Below are 17,407 nucleotides of genomic sequence, written 5' to 3' on the forward strand. Positions count from 1 at the left end.
TTTAATTTTGAGATTAGTTTTAATTATTAGTACTTGAATATTTGTGACTTACATTTTTATTTATGTGTGTTTGTATCCTCTCACATTCTTAACTTTGTCTTTAGTTTATTTTATGGTACAAACTGCATCCCTCTGAATGACTTAAAATGATCCCTTACTAACAGCCAAGCAAACCCAAAGGAGATGGGAGAAATAAGAGTAGAAAGGTTCCAAGGATCATATCCACCACACGTGATAGGCAACAGCAATTGGCAATCGCTCATGGTGAATACATTGCTCCACAGCATCTACATAGGACGGCTCCATCCCAGGTCAATGAGGTTTGTACATTGGTCTTGATTAAAGAATACATTCCAGTTTTTCATTGCATGTATTTCCTGCCAATGAGGAACTTTATTTAATATCAAAATTAAATTTACATAGAATTTAAGAAGAAAGTCCTTTCAGTATTTTTCATAGTGTAATTTTTTATACTCTTGTTAATTTTAGTGTTCTAATGATTTTGCTTTTTGTTAGGGTATGTATGATGAGTCAGTAGGAATGAATGCAACAGATGGACGGCCACTCAGACCTAGCAGCATAGAACTTCGTAGCCACTGCGGCAACGCACATCCCATGGTACATATGTAGTCTCTCTCTCTCTCTCTCTCTCTCTCTCTCTCTCTCTCTCTCTCTCTCTCTCTCTCTCTCTCTCTCTCTCTCTCTCTCTCTCTCTCTCTCTCTCTCTCTCTCTCTCTCTCTCTCTCTCTCTCTCTCTCTCTCTCTCTCTCTCTCTCTCTCTCTCTCTCTCTCTCTCTCTCTCTCTCTCTCTCTCATCTGAACTTATAGTTTTATACCTTAGACTATTTATTAATTACTTTTACCATAGAATATTTTCTTTTCCTTCCTTTTTTTCTGTTTCTGTGCAGTTAGTTGATGTATTTTGCCCTTATACAAATCAAGGCAGAGGGATATAGTAGTTAATTATTTCTAATAACAATAATAACCATACATCTAACACAGTATTCATTTATATAAATAAAATATTGTAAGAATTATGTTTGATCTTAAGGCTGAATTATCATGATTTTACCATTTGCAGGAATCAATGTATGGCACAAATTCACATACCTACTCTCCTACACATGAAGCAAACCAAGTACCCACTTCAGAACATTCTGGCTATCCACCTCCTTACCAAGACCAATACTCAGGATATCCTCCTCCTCCCTACACTCCTGATGGTGCTGTCTCCCAAGGTCAGTATCATCTTGCCTGTTGAATATTTGACAATAGAATTTTGATTGTCAAAACTAGACTTGTAAACCTTGCTTTCTCTAATTCTTCCAGACATTTGGCACCTAGCCAAATGATATCTAATAATTTTCTTCATCTTTCCCAACTCTTTTTAGTCCTAATGGTAGCCCAACTGTCACATCTGTATCTAAAGCTGAACTTTTCATTCATACTTTCTCTGAAAATTACACTCTTGATGATTCAGGGGATATTTCTCCTATTCATTCCCCTCTGACCCCACTATGCCTGTTAATGAATTTCTTAAAGATGATGTTTACTGTGCTCCTCTGGCTTGAATCCTCAGAAGATTTTTGACCCAGTGGAGTGCCTCTTATTGTCCTTATAACTTTGCTTCTGTGCTGACACCCTGCCTGCCCAAATTCTCTCGTCTTTGCCTTACAACGTCTATCTTTCCTTCCTACTGGAAGCTCACCCACATACAACCTCTATCTGGAAAGGATGATCACTCTAATCGCTCAAACTGCCTTCCTATAGCTTTGCTTTCTTGTCATCTAATGCTTTTCAAACAACCCTTAACATGAAAGTTCTGAAGCATCTATCAACTTCTGACCTCTCTGATGTACCAGTACAGATTCTGCAAGGGGCATGCTATGGGTGATCATCTTGCTATCCTAACTGACTCCTGCTCATGCTCTCTTACTTGTTTTGGTGAAATTTTTGCTGTTGCCTTAGGCATCTTGAAAGTTTATGACTTTCTGGCACAAATACAGTACCCTCTTGAGTTTCGCGCTCGTTTCGTTCCGAAGGTATAGCGCTAAACTCGAGAATCGCGAAACTCGAGGTATTGAAAACACTGAAAAAGCGCCAGTAGACTATCCATCTGGGCCTGATGGTCGGCCCCGAGCCTGTCATGGCGCAGGCAACTGTTTATAGTGGTGCCATTATAATTGGCTCATGCTGCCCCCCGGGACTCACTTTTTTCCTCCTTTACTTCCTTGTTATCTCAAAATACGTACCTTGGAAAAAGGAGGAAAATAGGAAGAGAGAACGAGTCATTTTAAAGCCACAGATGAGGTCTTACGATTGGCTGAGCTCTGAAAACACACTTGTGATTCGCTGGGAGTCCAAAGACATCATCGCCGGCACTAACCCAATCAGCGGCTTCACTGCCTTAACCCCCAGGGTGCCAGCGCTGTGTATATACAGTGGCGGGTAGGCGCACACTGTGTGCTAGCGCCGTGTACTTACGGCGGATATTTAGAAAAATCGCTGTGGTCTTATTTTGACTGAGAAGCTTTTCATACTTCGGCAGGACACTTTTCATACGTTTACCCCTCCCAGTCACTGATCTTCACCCCCCCACCAAGCCTCTAGGGATCCCGAGGGTACAGGTCCCTTTCCTGACCTTACCGCAGTGCAGGGAGGATGTCTCGCCGCGCAAAGCATATTTTGCGAACACCCAACTTTGCTCGTGCCCTTGATGAGGCCCCTAGTGACTTCATGGATAGTGATGCGAGTGACTTTGAGTCTGATAGTGACCTTGATAAAGATTCTATATATATATATATATATATATATATATATATATATATATATATATATATATATATATATATATATACAGTAGAGCCCCACTTAGCGCGAGATCAATTAGAGCGAACCGCAATTTGCACGAGCCACCATCCACCAAGAAAAAAATTAATTAGAGCAAAAGCCTCAGTTAGCGCGAGCAGCCACCTCAACTGAATTTTGAAAATTGCGCCAAGCCGCCATGATGTGCGGCACAAGCCACGAGAGCCCTTACTTTAGAAGACACTGCTATGTTGATACAGGGCAAGTGCTTTGTTTACGTTGTAATACTGAAGAGAAAAGTGTATGTAAGTGGAAAAGAAGAAAAGAGGAACGAAAGGAGGAGGACCCAAGAAGCAGTACAATACAAAGCGTCACAGGTCAAAAGAAGAAGAAGAAGAAGAAGGATGTGGATACGGGCAACTGACCTTGGCCATGTGTGACGCACACCTGGAAAATTTGGATTTACCAGTTGTCCAAGCTGCCGCCAACGCGGTGGGAAGAAAAGGGTTCAGTGTGACACCAGGTTACGGTGAACCAACAACTCGCTCCTGGATGGGCGCACAGGCGTTGCCAGTAGCCACAACGGTTAGAAGAAAACGACCAGTGTGATACTGCCTTAAGGCAGCGAGGCCGCTGACCGGGTGAGCGCCAGCGATGACGTCATCTGACTCCCAGCGAATCACAAGCGTGTTTTCAGAGCTCAGCCAATCGTAGGGTTGTTTTTTTAATGTGAGTGATTATTTTGAGTAATTATCAAACCCAAAAGTCAGACCCACATGTGCACCAAATATTTTTTTTCATATTGGTTACTTTATTCAATTAGCGCGAATTCAGTTAGCGCGACCGCGTTCATCCACCTAATTCTCACGCTAAATGGGGCTCTACTGTATATATATCTATATATATATATATATATATATATATATATATATATATATATATATATATATATATATATATATATATATATATATATTTTTTTTTTAGTGATAGTGGTAGCTCGAGTGGTGAGGAAAGTAAGGTGCCGACAGCTCGCCACTCGCATTATGCCCAAGCAAGGAGGTTTTTTGAACCCTCTGCTGCCTCTCAGGCCAAAGGGCCGAAGTTTGATTGACCAGCTCCCTGGGGCGAGTAAGTCTACAGGATGTAACACTCCAAATATTGGAAACTTCCGGCACCTAGAAATCATGGAAATTTTAAGAGTTGAGTAGTAAAATGTATCAATTATGTGTTGTCTAATCATTCTGAACACTTTTCCGCAAAAAAAAATATCCATATTTGCTTGGCACTCTATCATTATCAATGCTACCTTACAGTGCCCATATTTCTTGACTAGATCATCATTTTACATTTATAAAGTATTATTACTACATATTCAGTTACTGAAGTGTTCAATTTTAAGTGAAACTTAAGATAAAGTGGATCTCTGGGAAGGTTGTGGCCAAGTGGTTAGCGTGCTGGCATGGTAAACCCGAGGACCTAGCACAGACTAGGTTCAAGCCCCCATCGAAACACGCTGATTTTTCAAATCATTGCCGAGTGGCGGAAGATCACCTACATGCTGTCCTGATCTTCAATCAACCCTAACTTCAGCGACTTCGGTCAAGAGCACCAGAGGACAGCATGGGCCATGCACAAGTCCTACATCACGGCAGCCACTATGAAATTAGCCTGAACCACTAACAGGCTGGGGCCATCCATAAGGACCCCACAAGAAACCCTACAGGTGCTACAGACAGCAAGTAAAAAAATAAAAAATGTAAATTTGGGCCCCAGATATTTGCCATTGTTTTGAGGGTAGAGTTGTTTTGAATGCTGGATAAACGAGGTTCTTCTGTACAGCAATACCTTGGTTTACGAGTGCCTTAGTTTACAGTTAGTATAAGTTGAAGACGCAAGCATGGGTTCCCTTTGGTCACCACATGACAAGAGTGCTTAGAGAGGAAAACAATGGGAATGGGGTCTCAAGCTGGTGTCACACTGGGCCTTTTTCCGCAAACCGCGTTGGTGGCTGGTGCGACCAGCAACTCCAACTTTTCTGGGTGTGCATCACACACGACCAAGGTTGCCCGTATCCACATTGTAAATAAACCAGTCGCCCTGTATCCACATGGCACCGTTTGCACAAGTAAGGGCTGTTGTGAGTTGTGTTGTTGTACTCAAATTATGGACTTGTTGCTACAGTTAAATGGAAAGAAGACTCAGTTGTGGGTACGATTATGGCTTCAAAGACGTGAGGGCAGGAGTGTTTACCTAAACCAACAACTCGCTCCCAGTTAGGCGTACCGGCAACCGCGGTTGCTCCTAGCTTTAACAATTGGAGGAAAACGCTCAGTTGGACACTGCCTTCTGTCTGCGTTGTACACTTGCAGAGGTAGCACCCGCACACTCGTGTCTGCTTGTGTTTGTGCTCTAGCGTGCAATCTTTGTGTTTTTATACCCATCAGCATATCATTTATGTATACATGAACATTATTGGTGCCAGAACTGAGCCTTGAGGAACTCCACTCTCTACTCTCCTCCAATTTGATTTATTTTCTCTTATCACTGTCCTCATCTCTCTTCCTGTTAAGTAATCCTTCATGCACTCTATAACCTTTCCATCCATTCCTCCCCATTTCTGTTGTTTCCAGATTAACCTTTTCTGCGGAACCTTGTCAAAAGTTTTTTTCAAATCGAGATATACACAATCAGCCCATCCTTCTCTCTCTTGCACCACATCTATTGCTCTTGAGTAGAAACATAGTAAGTTGGTGACACATGATTTCCCTTTTCTAAATCCAAACTGTCCCTTATTTATCATGTTTTCCTTTTCTAAATGTTCGACCCATTGTTTTTTTATACTTTCACAAATCTTGCACATTACACTTGTCAAAGAGACTGGTCTGTAATTTAGTGGTTCAGTTTTATCTCCACTTTTATAAATTGGTACAATTTTGCTCTTTTCCACTTTAAGGGCACTTTTCCTGTATTTATAGAGCATGTTATTATGTCAAAGTGGTTCCAATAATTCATTTCTACACTTTTAGCACTTGTCCCGAGATTTCAGCCGATCCCATAGCTTTCCTTCCATCTAAAGTTTTCATCAGCTGCATCAATTCCCCTTTCTCAACCTTTACAGAATTTAATTCCCTTTCATTACAATTTTCAAGACCCCAGTCAAAGTCGGTCTTTTTCGTAAACACTTTATGAAAAATTTTTATTTAATATTTCTGCAATTTCTTCGTCCTTTTTGTAAAAAGAAATTTTTTTCTTTTAGCCTTTCCACTCCTTCATTTCTTTTTAACTTCCCATTTATGAATTTATAAAACATTTTTGGCTCTTTCTTTCAACTTAAAACTATTCTTCTTTCAAATTTATCTTCCTCTTCTCTCCTTATTTTCACATATTCATTTCTTTCTTTTTTTATATTTGTCTCTGTTATTCTTATTTGGTCTTTTCTCTAAATTCTTCCATGCCTTATTTCTATTTCTTTGCTGTTTCACACCTCCATCCAAACCATGTTTTCTCTCCTTTAGTTTTATTGTGTAGTATGGAACATATATCTCTATTCCTCTGTTGTAAATATTCATAAAAAAGTCATATTTCTCTTGAATATTAGTACTCCTCTTCATATCACTCCAGTCAACCCCAGCGAAGAAAGTCTTGAGTCTAATGTAATCTACCTTAGCGTAGTTTTTTCCTTTTTTCCTTATATGCCTCATCTCGATATTCATATCCTTCCATAGTTTTCATCTCTAATAGTTCATGGTCACCTTTCCTAAGGGGCACTCATGACTGACTCCTTCCTCTAACTCAACATTTTTTGTGAAAATTAGGTCAAATCTTGATGGTTCGTCATCCCCCCTCAGCCTTGTTTCTCCTTTAACCCACTGTGTCATCAGGTTATCTGTTACCAGCTTCAATAGTTTACTTCCCCTGATATTTTCGCCACCCTCCGTTGCATAATCTTCCCATTTCACCTCTTTGCAATTGAAATCTCCTGTTAATATTATCTTTTCATTATTTTTTATTTCGTGTGTCAGTGCCCATATTGTATCTTCCAGCATAGCGCTATATAAGATATAGCACTATGCTTTTGGATTTAGGGGGGGGCAATGGCTGTTGTTATGTTTTTTTTCTCTCCACCTTTTACCAGTATCTGCACAGCCATCACCTCCACACTGTCCTTTCCATATCTCACTTCGGTCACTTTCAAGTTTTGTTTCGTCATTATCCCTTTCCTTCTTTCCCATCTTTTCTCCAAATGTTGTACTTGCTTTTTCCCTCCAGCACGAGTTCCAATTCTTTTATAAGTTTTGTTTCAACTATGCACATTATATCTGGATCACTTTCCCTTAAATAATCAGTTAATTCAATTTTCTTTGATACAAGACCATCTATGTTGGTGTACAATCTTTAAACCTTTCTTCCCTTCTCCCTTTCCTTCCTCTCCTTCTATCAACACCGTTACTCCCTCTCTTTGCCTGTGTGTGTGTGTGAGAGAGAGAGAGAGAGAGAGAGAGAGAGAGAGAGAGAGAGAGAGAGAGAGTGTGTGTGTGTGTGTTTCAAGGAGTTTGTGTGTGTGTGTGTGTGTGTGTGTGTATTTACCTATTTGTAGTCTACCGGGCCAGAGCTAAGCTCTAATAGTCCTGTCTCCATATCTACATTCATCCAGCCTTTCCTTCATTTGTTGGACACTGCTCGCCTCCACCACCTCTTCCTGCAAGCTGTTCCATGTGTTAACACTTCTATGTGCAAAACTATACTTTTTCAAGTCACTCAAACAGGTTCCTTTATTAAGTTTCTTTCCATGTCCTCTCAGCCCCTGCATTCTCGCAGTTACCCTCTCGCGCACGATGACACGTTTTGCGTCATCAAAGGGTAAAAGGTCCTGGCACACGATGACACGAAACGCGTCATAAAAGATAAAAAAATTTATTAAAAATTAAGTTTTCGGTGAAAGTGCATCAAATTTGGAAGCGTCATTTGTTGGGATAAGTTTCTTAATGGTAACATATGGCAACCTTTCTAAGGAGTGTAGATGAGGAGCTTTGAGCGATTTTTATTTGTTAGCCTACTCTGACAGGAGAGGAAAAAAATACAGTTTTCTCGGTGTAACTCGGTAACTAATAGGTGTATGAGAAATTTGAGGATACCACAAGAATCCTTACTAAATTCCGCTTCGAAACATATATTCGGCTAAAAAAGTTGGCCCACAAAATTTCAAGCTAGCGAGTGGGGAAGAGTTGGTACTTCGGATTTATTGTCTACAATACTCTATAGTGAGACTTTAAACAAGTTTGTATTGTTTATATATATATATTTTCCTCTATTTTTATTTGCGCATGTTTTAGTACAAATCTTTATGAACCCATTGATACCAAATTTATTGGGGTACGATATATCTGTGAGGATAAAATACGTCCGGGAATGTAGAGTATCGCGGTAGCAAAAAAAGGCCGGTCGGACCTGAGAAATGTATGGTGAGCTGAACAGAAACTTATTGGAAACTTACGGTGCGTGAGAGGGTTAAGAAGAGATCATCTCTATCTACCTCATCAAACTTATTTACCAACTTATACAGCGTGATCAGATCTCTCTCCCTTCTTTGTTCTGTGTGTGTGTGTGTGTGTGTGTGTGTGTGTGTGTGTGTGTGTGTGTGTCACCTTGATCCAAATTTGACCCTCTCTTCTGCCACTCAGTTCTATTTTCTTTTACAGGAGCAGCACTTGGATTTTTTTTCCCATCTTTTTTGCCCTTGAGCTGCTTCCTTTACCCGAAAAAAAAAAAAAAAAAAAAAGGGAAGCAAAGTCTTAATTAGACTAGACACATAAGCATTTCACTGAAACTCAAGATGGTACTATCCTAGCCTATTTTGTTTCAGCATCTTTTGGGTCTTATATTAAATTTTTCAAGAGTTTCTGAGCCTAGTAATAAAGTAACTCCTAAAGTATTAGTATGCTCCTAGATATGAGTTAAGGAAAGGTTAATTGTTTTCTAAGGACCTACCTAGATTTGATTTTGAAGGATCATTATACTAAACTTTTGATGTCTGACAAGAGAGAATGGCATTCGCTTTTGTGTGTTAAATCAGCGCATAGTTTACCCATTTGTTTCATATAATTAAATAAGCTATACTCTTACACATTGTTTCATCATTACAGGTAGCACTCCTAGTCGTACTGGTCAGCGGGCACCTTCCAGCCGCCCCGTGCAACCTCCTCCTGACCCACCCAGCAACAGTAACACACCTACACCTCCTGGTGGCTCTCACAGTGGCACACCAACCCGCTCACGTGGGCCTTCTCAAGGTCGCGAGTTCTTGCCTCCACCCCCTCCTCCACCAGCTGATCGACAGGTATCAATATTACAGTTCAAAGTTGTTGTTTTTAAGTAGTATTTTTTAAACTCTGTACAGATTGGTCCTTAGTTTTGTAAGTTTGAGTTATGTACACATGGTAAAAAAACTCAGTGCACAATTTGTGTGAAATATTGTGGCACAACATGATAAAGGAGTGTAGCATTAGCGACTGACTTACAACATGTTGATACCCCTGCTATCAGGGGGGGCTTCGTAGTGCAGTGGTTAGCACACTCGGCTCACAACCGAGAGAGCCCGCGTTCGATTCCCGGGCGGAGTGGAAAAATTTAGGCGGCTTTTCCGATACCCTACACCCCTGTCCACCCAGCAGTGAATGGGTACCAGGTATTAATCGGGGGTTGTGTCCCGTCTCCTGGGATCTGTTTCCTTCTCCTATAATTCCTTCCCCTTCTGTCTCTCTCCAGCATATGACCACAGATGTTGTGCCGACTAAACGAAACTTTCCAAACTTTTCCCTACTATCAGGCACGGGACAAGTTTGCAGCCAGCAAAATACAATAGTTATTGTTTTATAGTTAGAAATTGAAAATATGCTCATACACAATGACCCGTTGTGAATCCCTCTATTGTTATGTGGTTCCCGTAAGTGGCTACATATACTGACTATCCGTGTGTGAAACATATCAGGCATCCTGTACTTTTTTTTTTTTTCTTTTTACAACAAAGGAGACGGCTCAAGGGCACAAAAAAAGGAAACAGTAATATAAAAAAGGTCCGCTAATCGCTGCTAAAAAGAATCCAAAAAGGTGGCCGAAAGAGGGGTCAATTTCGGGAGGAGAGGTGTCCTGATACCCTCTTGAAAAAGTTCAAGTCATAGGCAGGAGGAAATACAGATGAAGGAAGATTGTTCCAGAGTTTACCAGCGTGAGGGATGAAAGAGTGAAGATGCTGGTTAACTCGTGCGTAAGGGATTTGGACAGTAAAGGGATTAGCTTTAGTAAAGGAGGAGAGAGCTATTGATGTTCCTGGTACCAGAACCATGGGGACCAACACATAGCTCGTAGCCAACCCTGTCAGTGCCAGTAGTAGCATTGAAGTCGCCCAGTACAATGAGTGTGTCCCGGGAAGGGCACTGGTCTAATACAGAGTCGAGTTTGGCGTAGAACGTCTCCTCTTTAGTTTCACGCATTTCGGTAGGAGCATACACTGCAACAAGAGACATGAAGCCCAGTGTGTGCTTCAGCCTCACTTGCATTATACACTCATCAACCATAGCAACCTCAACCACAAATGGCAGCAGTTGGCTGGAGATGCCCATAGCCATCCCCTTGAGATGGAAGCCATTGCTCATGTGGACCAGTAGAAGGTATACCCCTCTTAATGATCTTGCCACTGCCAGGCCTCCTCATCTCAGAGAGTGCCACCTTCAGCCTTGTGATCTCATTTGATAGGTAGGGCAGTCGATCATCATCCGAGAGGATCCGGACGTTCCAGGATCCCACACTCAAAGCCCTCTGAAAGTTAACAGACCATGCTTAACTCCTAAAAGGTGGGTGATGTTTTTTTCCGGTTGCAAGAGAAAGGGAGGGTGACGGGTTTTTTCAATCTGTCTCTTCCCGCCCTAATTTTGAAGTTGCCACGGGGATTTATGGGTCAGCATGACCCCAAAAGTGCCACACAACTCCTCCGTGCCATGCTCAGTGTTTCTGTGATTAACAATGGCATGACAAGAGTTTTCTGGATCTTCCTCATCTGATTCCGCTCCCAAGTATCCACAGCCTCAACCTGACCTCGACTCCTCATAATCCTCCTCTTGCTCCCGAAAGAGCTCTCAGTGTGAGCGCAATTGGGAGATAACTGGAAGTGGCTCTTTCAAGCCTCGAAAATTATGTTAGTAGTGAAGACAGTGACAGCAGCAGCATTGAACTCCAACCCCTTGACTTGTCAGGAAGGCTGAGCCCAGTTATTATGCAGTCTCGCTTTGGTGGCTATCCTGAAAATCAGTCTTACTACGGTGATTGTGGAAGTTATGTTGAGGACCCTGAGGATGCATCTTACCACCCTTCAGGGCTATCAAGTTCAGAATATTAGGGTAATTAAGGGACTTTGCAGCGGGGTTGAGTGAAGGGACTTCCACCCACAAGCTACGCAGTGTTCCGAACACAGGTCTCTGATGAGGTGACAGTTACTGTGCTTTATCACATCAACACAGAAACACCAAATGACATCAAGACTGGTTTTTTGACAGATTGAAGAGGAAGATGGATAAAGTGAATGCTTATAAATTTAAAGCTATTGGCTCGGGCAGAGCGGTAAAATTGATGATGGAAAGTGAGCAATTTCCAGGAAAATGTCAGAACATTTCCGTACAGGGAGAAGCGATTTCATGTAACATCCCCACCCATTTTGGGTTAATATACATCCTGTTGTAGTATACAATAATATGCAAGTTATGGGAAAATAGTATGTCACATGTTTCACATTTTTATTAGCATCACAAACATTTCAGTGACATGTATATGCTCCACCCGCTGCTAGAAGAGTATTCAGCCTTGTAGGCATGAATACTACAACCGACTTGATAGAGCTTTCTCAGGCAGACAGTAAAGGTATTCCCAAGTCCGTAGTGAACTCATGACAATATCAACATGGCTCTAAGCTCGGTCCTGAACAGACATAAGCTGGAGCTTTTTTGAATTCTTATTTATTTATTTTTTATTTATTTATTTTTTTTTTTTTTCATGTCTTGGCCTATGTTGCCCAGACTTGCTCAATTGGATTGAAGTCTGGAGGTTTGGCTGGATGTGGCACCAATATGATGGCAATATTTGAGATAATGTAACCTTCAGTATGGAGACAACCCCTCATGTCATCTGTGAGGTTTCCATTGTGACCGGTATGAATATATGATTCGATGACAACCATATTAGCCTCTGGCAGTATATAATGTGTCATGGAAACAATGGATGGGTGGTTTGAACCTTACAAACCACCCAGAGCCGGGCATGCCAATTATCCCGCAACATCAGCAGTTGGTTGAATATTAGTGTTAATCATTGGCTTTCTTTGAGCCAATAATATTTTTACTATGTACATCATAGATACAGTTAAGTCATATTTTAGTTAAAATAAGTCTAGTGGCCACAATGAATCGGTAGGTGTTTGTTTTTATGTTATATTTTTCCTGATTTAATGGAATAATCAACTAAGTTAAGATTTAGTAGAATCATTCACGAAATTGAAATTTATTGGAATTATCCACCAAATAGAGATTTAGTGGAATATGTTGACAGGCGTTCTCAGTTTATGGTGTCCTATTATTTCTAATTGTATTTCAGTTTAAAGCCCCACTCTTCTTGTCCATTCCAGGACCACTTCCATTTTAGACTCCTGTGAAACTTTTAGCATGATGGTGATTATTTGGTTGGATTATGTTTATTGCTGGTCAAAGTAAATTAGCAATCCTAAATTCTGCTGCATTACTGACAGCTTCGAATACTTTTATTTTACTTTACTCAACTCTTGTATATTTTCATGTTCCTCTGTATCTGGGTTTAACTGTAATCACTTTTTTGTTTATTTAGACTTTTGAAAACTTATTAATATACAGTTTTGTAAACCACTTGCAAGTGTGAGTCATGCAATGCTTTCAGTCCTGTAAGACTAGTTAACCTATATGGTCTCTTCCAGCAACAGCTTCCCATGGAGAATCAGAACCGAAGGGTCACAACAGTGTCACCAGGACCAGGACGTCATGTCCAGTCCACCTTCAATCATGAACCTGACTTACCCCCTCCTCCACCAACCCCAGACAAAAGTGGGGAACCTGAACCCCCTCCCCCTTCACCCCCACCCCCTCCCCCTATGGCTCCAATTCAGCCATCTGGGCAGATGGCAGATGCTCCACCTCCACCATCACCACCACCTCTGGTACCCAATGGCAATGCTCCAGGAGCACCACCTCCACCACCTATGCCACCACTTATTATTAATGGGGTAAGGAATCAAGTGGTTAGTTTTATATTCACATAAGGAATGAAAATGTTGGCATCAACTATTCTTAATCTGCCTTGAATTGAATTACCAGCAGGAAATGGTTGTCAGTCACCACCACTGCCATCATCACCTATCAATCCTTCTCATCCCTATTATGTCAAGGCCATTTTCTGCCTAAGTAGTTGGGGTTAAAGCTAATAAAATCAAGGAGCTTAATATGAAGAAAAAAAATACCCCCCAAAAATAATGTATTGCTGGAGTTGATTACTTGTTTTTTGTGAGGAAGAGGCAGAGCTTATGCAGGATTGAGATTTTAGAGGCTCTTTAGCTGTGATCATGTTCCCCCATAGTGTCCTTTGGTCAGTTTTTTTATTTGAACCTGTAAGTCAGGTACATCACCCTAAATGAAAAGTGTAAACTCACAGAGTACCTGATATATAAACCTTTGGTTAGCAACCAATTTAAGCTTTTTCCTTATTTTTCATATAAACATAAGCAAAGACACATAATTAATGTTTATATTCATCATTTCATACCTACAGTCTCAAACTGTACTGGCCAAACCTAGGAAAGTGGAGGAGAAAGTTCAGCCTCCATTTGAAGTTGTTGGTCGTAGTGAGCTGCTGAAGGCCATCAGAGATGGTAAGTTTGTGTTAGGTTTTTATTTTGTATATATATATATATATATATATATATATATATATATATATATATATATATATATATATATATATATATATATATATATATATATATATATATTTTCTTAACTCCTAAAATCTTAATATTTAGTTTAAAGACTTTAGTGTACAGTCATCCCTCAAATAGTACGATTTTGGTTTTATACGGATTGTCATAGATTTTCTTTGGATTTTTAAATTTCCCGCTCGTTGCACCAAGTAACCATGGCGTGAGTGACAACACTATTCTACCAGACTGCCTCCCATGCACATCCCCTCAGTCTGTGTGTGCACAACATCAGGAACACTATTCTGCCAGATTGAAACCTATGCGCTTTCCCTAAGTCCGTGTGTGTGCACAACCTCAGCTACGCTTCTCCATTACCACATAACATGAACATGGGACCCAAGAGACAAGCCAAAACACCCACTGAATGCACCCCAAAGCATTTGAGAAAGGTATTCACCTTGCAGAAGAATTCAGATTTAGAAGAAGTTACGTTTTGGTACGAGTTATGTTGCGGTGGGGAGAGCTTACCACGTGAATCCGGGTCCCACCTGGGCTCAGCTTCTACTTGCCGGCCAAAGTTGCCAGTTTTGCATTTTCTGCTGTAGTGTTTCCACTTTGTGTAACGGAGTCATCCTGGCAGCGCCGCCCTCCACATCATCAGCAAGCAACCCATGTCATACACTCACACTCTCTTACTCTTTACCAGTTTCTATTGCTCTCTGATTCATACTTGAAATAAGATACGAAACAGTAATTGTGGAGATTGACACCGCACCTCCAAAATACCACATTACGCCTCCATATTATATAGTTAAGGGACGCATATTTAAACTACTCAAACCGAATTTTAAATATCCTGACCTCTAATAGGGGGGCTTCGCCCCCATCGACCTCCCCAGCATGGTAACACTACACTGTGACTGCAGCAGAAAATGCATAACTGGCAACTTGGGCCCGTGGGTGACAGCTGAGCCAGGCGGAACTCAGATTCCGTAGGAGTGCCCAGGAGCGTTTCTAGGGGGGGCACTAATTTAATACGGATTTTTTAATAGTACAGGGGTCCTGGGTCCCTAACCCCCATACTATTTGAGGGACGACTGTATTACTTTTTTTTAAATATATATATTTTTTTTTTATTACCAAGACTAAATGATTAAGTAATTCAGTTGTAGAATACAACATGAATTCCATACACAAGAGGAGCCAAATTCACATGTATCACACTACTCTTCCTCATTTCTATACTATCCAAATCCCTTATGCATAGTTAACCACCATCATTTTTTCATCCCTTTTGCTGGAAAACTTGAACAGGCTTCCTTCGTCTGTATTTCCTCTTGCCTAAGAATTAAACTCACAAGATGGGAATACCAAGACACATCTCCATTCAAAATTGACCCTCACTGGTCACTCAATTCTGAAATTACAGCAGTGGGCTTTTTTGTTCTTTGTCGTTTTTGCCCTTTAGGTGCTTATGTTACTGTAAAAAAAACACACACACACACACACACACACATTGAACTGTATGGGTTTTGTCATGGTGGGGAAAGATATTGTTACTGAAAAAATAACATTACAGGTATTAAGCTGCGTCCTCGTGTGGATGATGTCAAGACAAAGCCCAAAGAAGACCCAGACAGCATTGATGTTGCCTCCATTTTACAGAGAAGATTTGCTTTTGAAGTCAGTGACAGTGAATCATCTTCTGATAGTGAATCTGACAGTGATGAATGGGACGAAACCAGTGCATAGAGTTAAGTTATTCAATCTCCCAAAACTGTTAGGATGTAAGTGTAACATTACAACTCTCTGGGAGTCAGAACTGTATTCATGGGAACATCAAGCTTGCTAAGATTAAAAAAATGCAACAACCTTTAGCACTGCTGATGTTCATTGATTTTGCAGACAGTTTTAGGAAGTGTACATTTTTCAACCTTAGGATCCTATTACTGAAAGTAGTGATATAAAGTTTATTATACATTTTCCTTGTATTAATCGATGTTAAGACAGCCATAAGTATGGCCCTGAATGTGTGCTTTCAAAAAAACAAAAAAAGTGAGCAAAACCAATCCAATGAATGAAACCCTAGAGATTGGTTCCTCTCTTCATGGGTTAAGTGTAAAATTACTGCCAAGTTCTATGGCATGTTGTGCTATGGCAATCACTATTAGCCATGTGAAGGAATGCAATTTAACAAGTATTGAAACTTTAATACATGCAGCCACTGAAGTAATACTCCTCTCGAATAGTCATGAGGTAATCTTGCAAAATCATTGCTGCTTCCCACAAAAAAAACACAAAAAAATGCAAGCTTTATGGCATGTCATGGAGAATAATTGTAATTGTTTATCAAACATCTGTATAGTAGTTCCTTTCTTATATATGCTTCATTTATGTGATACCATGCTGTCGTGCTCTGTCAGTAGCAACAAACTTGTTATGTATAAATTACTGGGTTATATTAAGTTATATTTCCAAAGAAATCATGTTTATTATATATAGAGAATTTATACTTTACTCTTTAATTTTCCTATTTTATTTTTATCTGCAGTGATAATTATGTGGGCTTGAGTAAACCTCAAAACTTTTGTACAATTTGAGTTAGTGAAGTATTGTGAAGTCTTCAAACTTGCAGTTCTCTTGTATGCAGAAATAATAAACTATTAATATGCTTGAAATAAGATCAGTAATTACTCTGCTCCCTAGAACACACAATCATTATCAGTCAATCAATCAACAGGAGGATACGCATTTTGAACAATGATGACCTAATATCCAATTTACATGTACTTACCTTTATCAATGTCTACTATTCAATGTACATTTATCAATTTTTGTAACATTTGTTTTTTTTTTTTTTTTTTTTTTTTTTTTTTTTTTTATCAAAAACCTATTTCGGATGAGAAATATGAACAAAAATCAACCGAAAATATCACAAAATTGTAATCAAATTAGGTATAAGATCGTATTTTTTTTTAATCGATTTTGCACAAAAAAACTGACCTGATCGAGAGAAACGGGTGTCATTTTCGGATTCAGCGGTGCTTTTTGTTTTTTTTTTTTTTCCCAGTGTTATCAGTCAAACAATCAATTAACAAGAGGATATGATTGGGTGGCACATTGACTCACCCACTCCATGATGCCATACTTGGAGGTCTTGCCAAGCAAGCTCCATTCCCATTCTAAATACCTTGTTGCAGGATCCATCATCTTGCATATGCCATGAGATCTGGTGCAGATACAACCAATTGAGCAGGGTCAACTTCTAAATAGCATGCCACATGCCCATATGGCCACAGTTGGCATTCACAGACAACACAGGTAATAAGCCTCAATTCAATCTCACAAAGTAACTGCTGATTTGACATAGTCATCCCAGCAATATCCTTCTTTGAAGGCCCTTATAGTAAAAATCTGATAAATTGGCATCCAATACTTCAGAAATCCCAATGGTTTGGAATTTTCAGCTGAGGGTCAATTTTAAGTTTGGGTAACATTGAGGAAAATTGGGGATAGAAGTCCAAAAAATAGACAAAAGCTGTGCACCAAACTCAAATTTCACATCTATGCCTACACTAAAAAGATTCCCCCAATTCACAGTGTGTTTTC

General features: G+C 40.1%; 1 protein-coding gene across 6 annotated transcripts in view; it reads left to right on the top strand.

Annotated features, from left to right (window-relative positions):
- Positions 1–16,479, top strand: part of LOC127003981 (actin-binding protein WASF3-like) — a 36,890-nt gene extending 20,411 nt beyond the window's left edge. For 3 of the 6 annotated variants that reach the window (XM_050871082.1, XM_050871064.1, XM_050871073.1), the window contains exons 7-13: positions 165–320; positions 517–618; positions 1,082–1,238; positions 8,955–9,148; positions 12,803–13,108; positions 13,651–13,750; positions 15,378–16,479. In XM_050871082.1, coding sequence (XP_050727039.1) covers positions 165–320; positions 517–618; positions 1,082–1,238; positions 8,955–9,148; positions 12,803–13,108; positions 13,651–13,750; positions 15,378–15,550 — 1,188 coding nt within the window. In that variant the 3' untranslated portion in view covers positions 15,551–16,479. The remainder of the gene's footprint in view (positions 1–164; positions 321–516; positions 619–1,081; positions 1,239–8,954; positions 9,149–12,802; positions 13,109–13,650; positions 13,751–15,377) is intronic. The other 3 variants (XM_050871093.1, XM_050871104.1, XM_050871116.1) reach the window with 3 other exon arrangements.
- Positions 16,480–17,407: the final 928 nt, after the last annotated feature.

Source organism: Eriocheir sinensis, chromosome 3 (genome assembly GCF_024679095.1).
Source record: "Eriocheir sinensis breed Jianghai 21 chromosome 3, ASM2467909v1, whole genome shotgun sequence".
Taxonomy (NCBI): Eukaryota; Metazoa; Arthropoda; class Malacostraca; order Decapoda; family Varunidae; genus Eriocheir; species Eriocheir sinensis.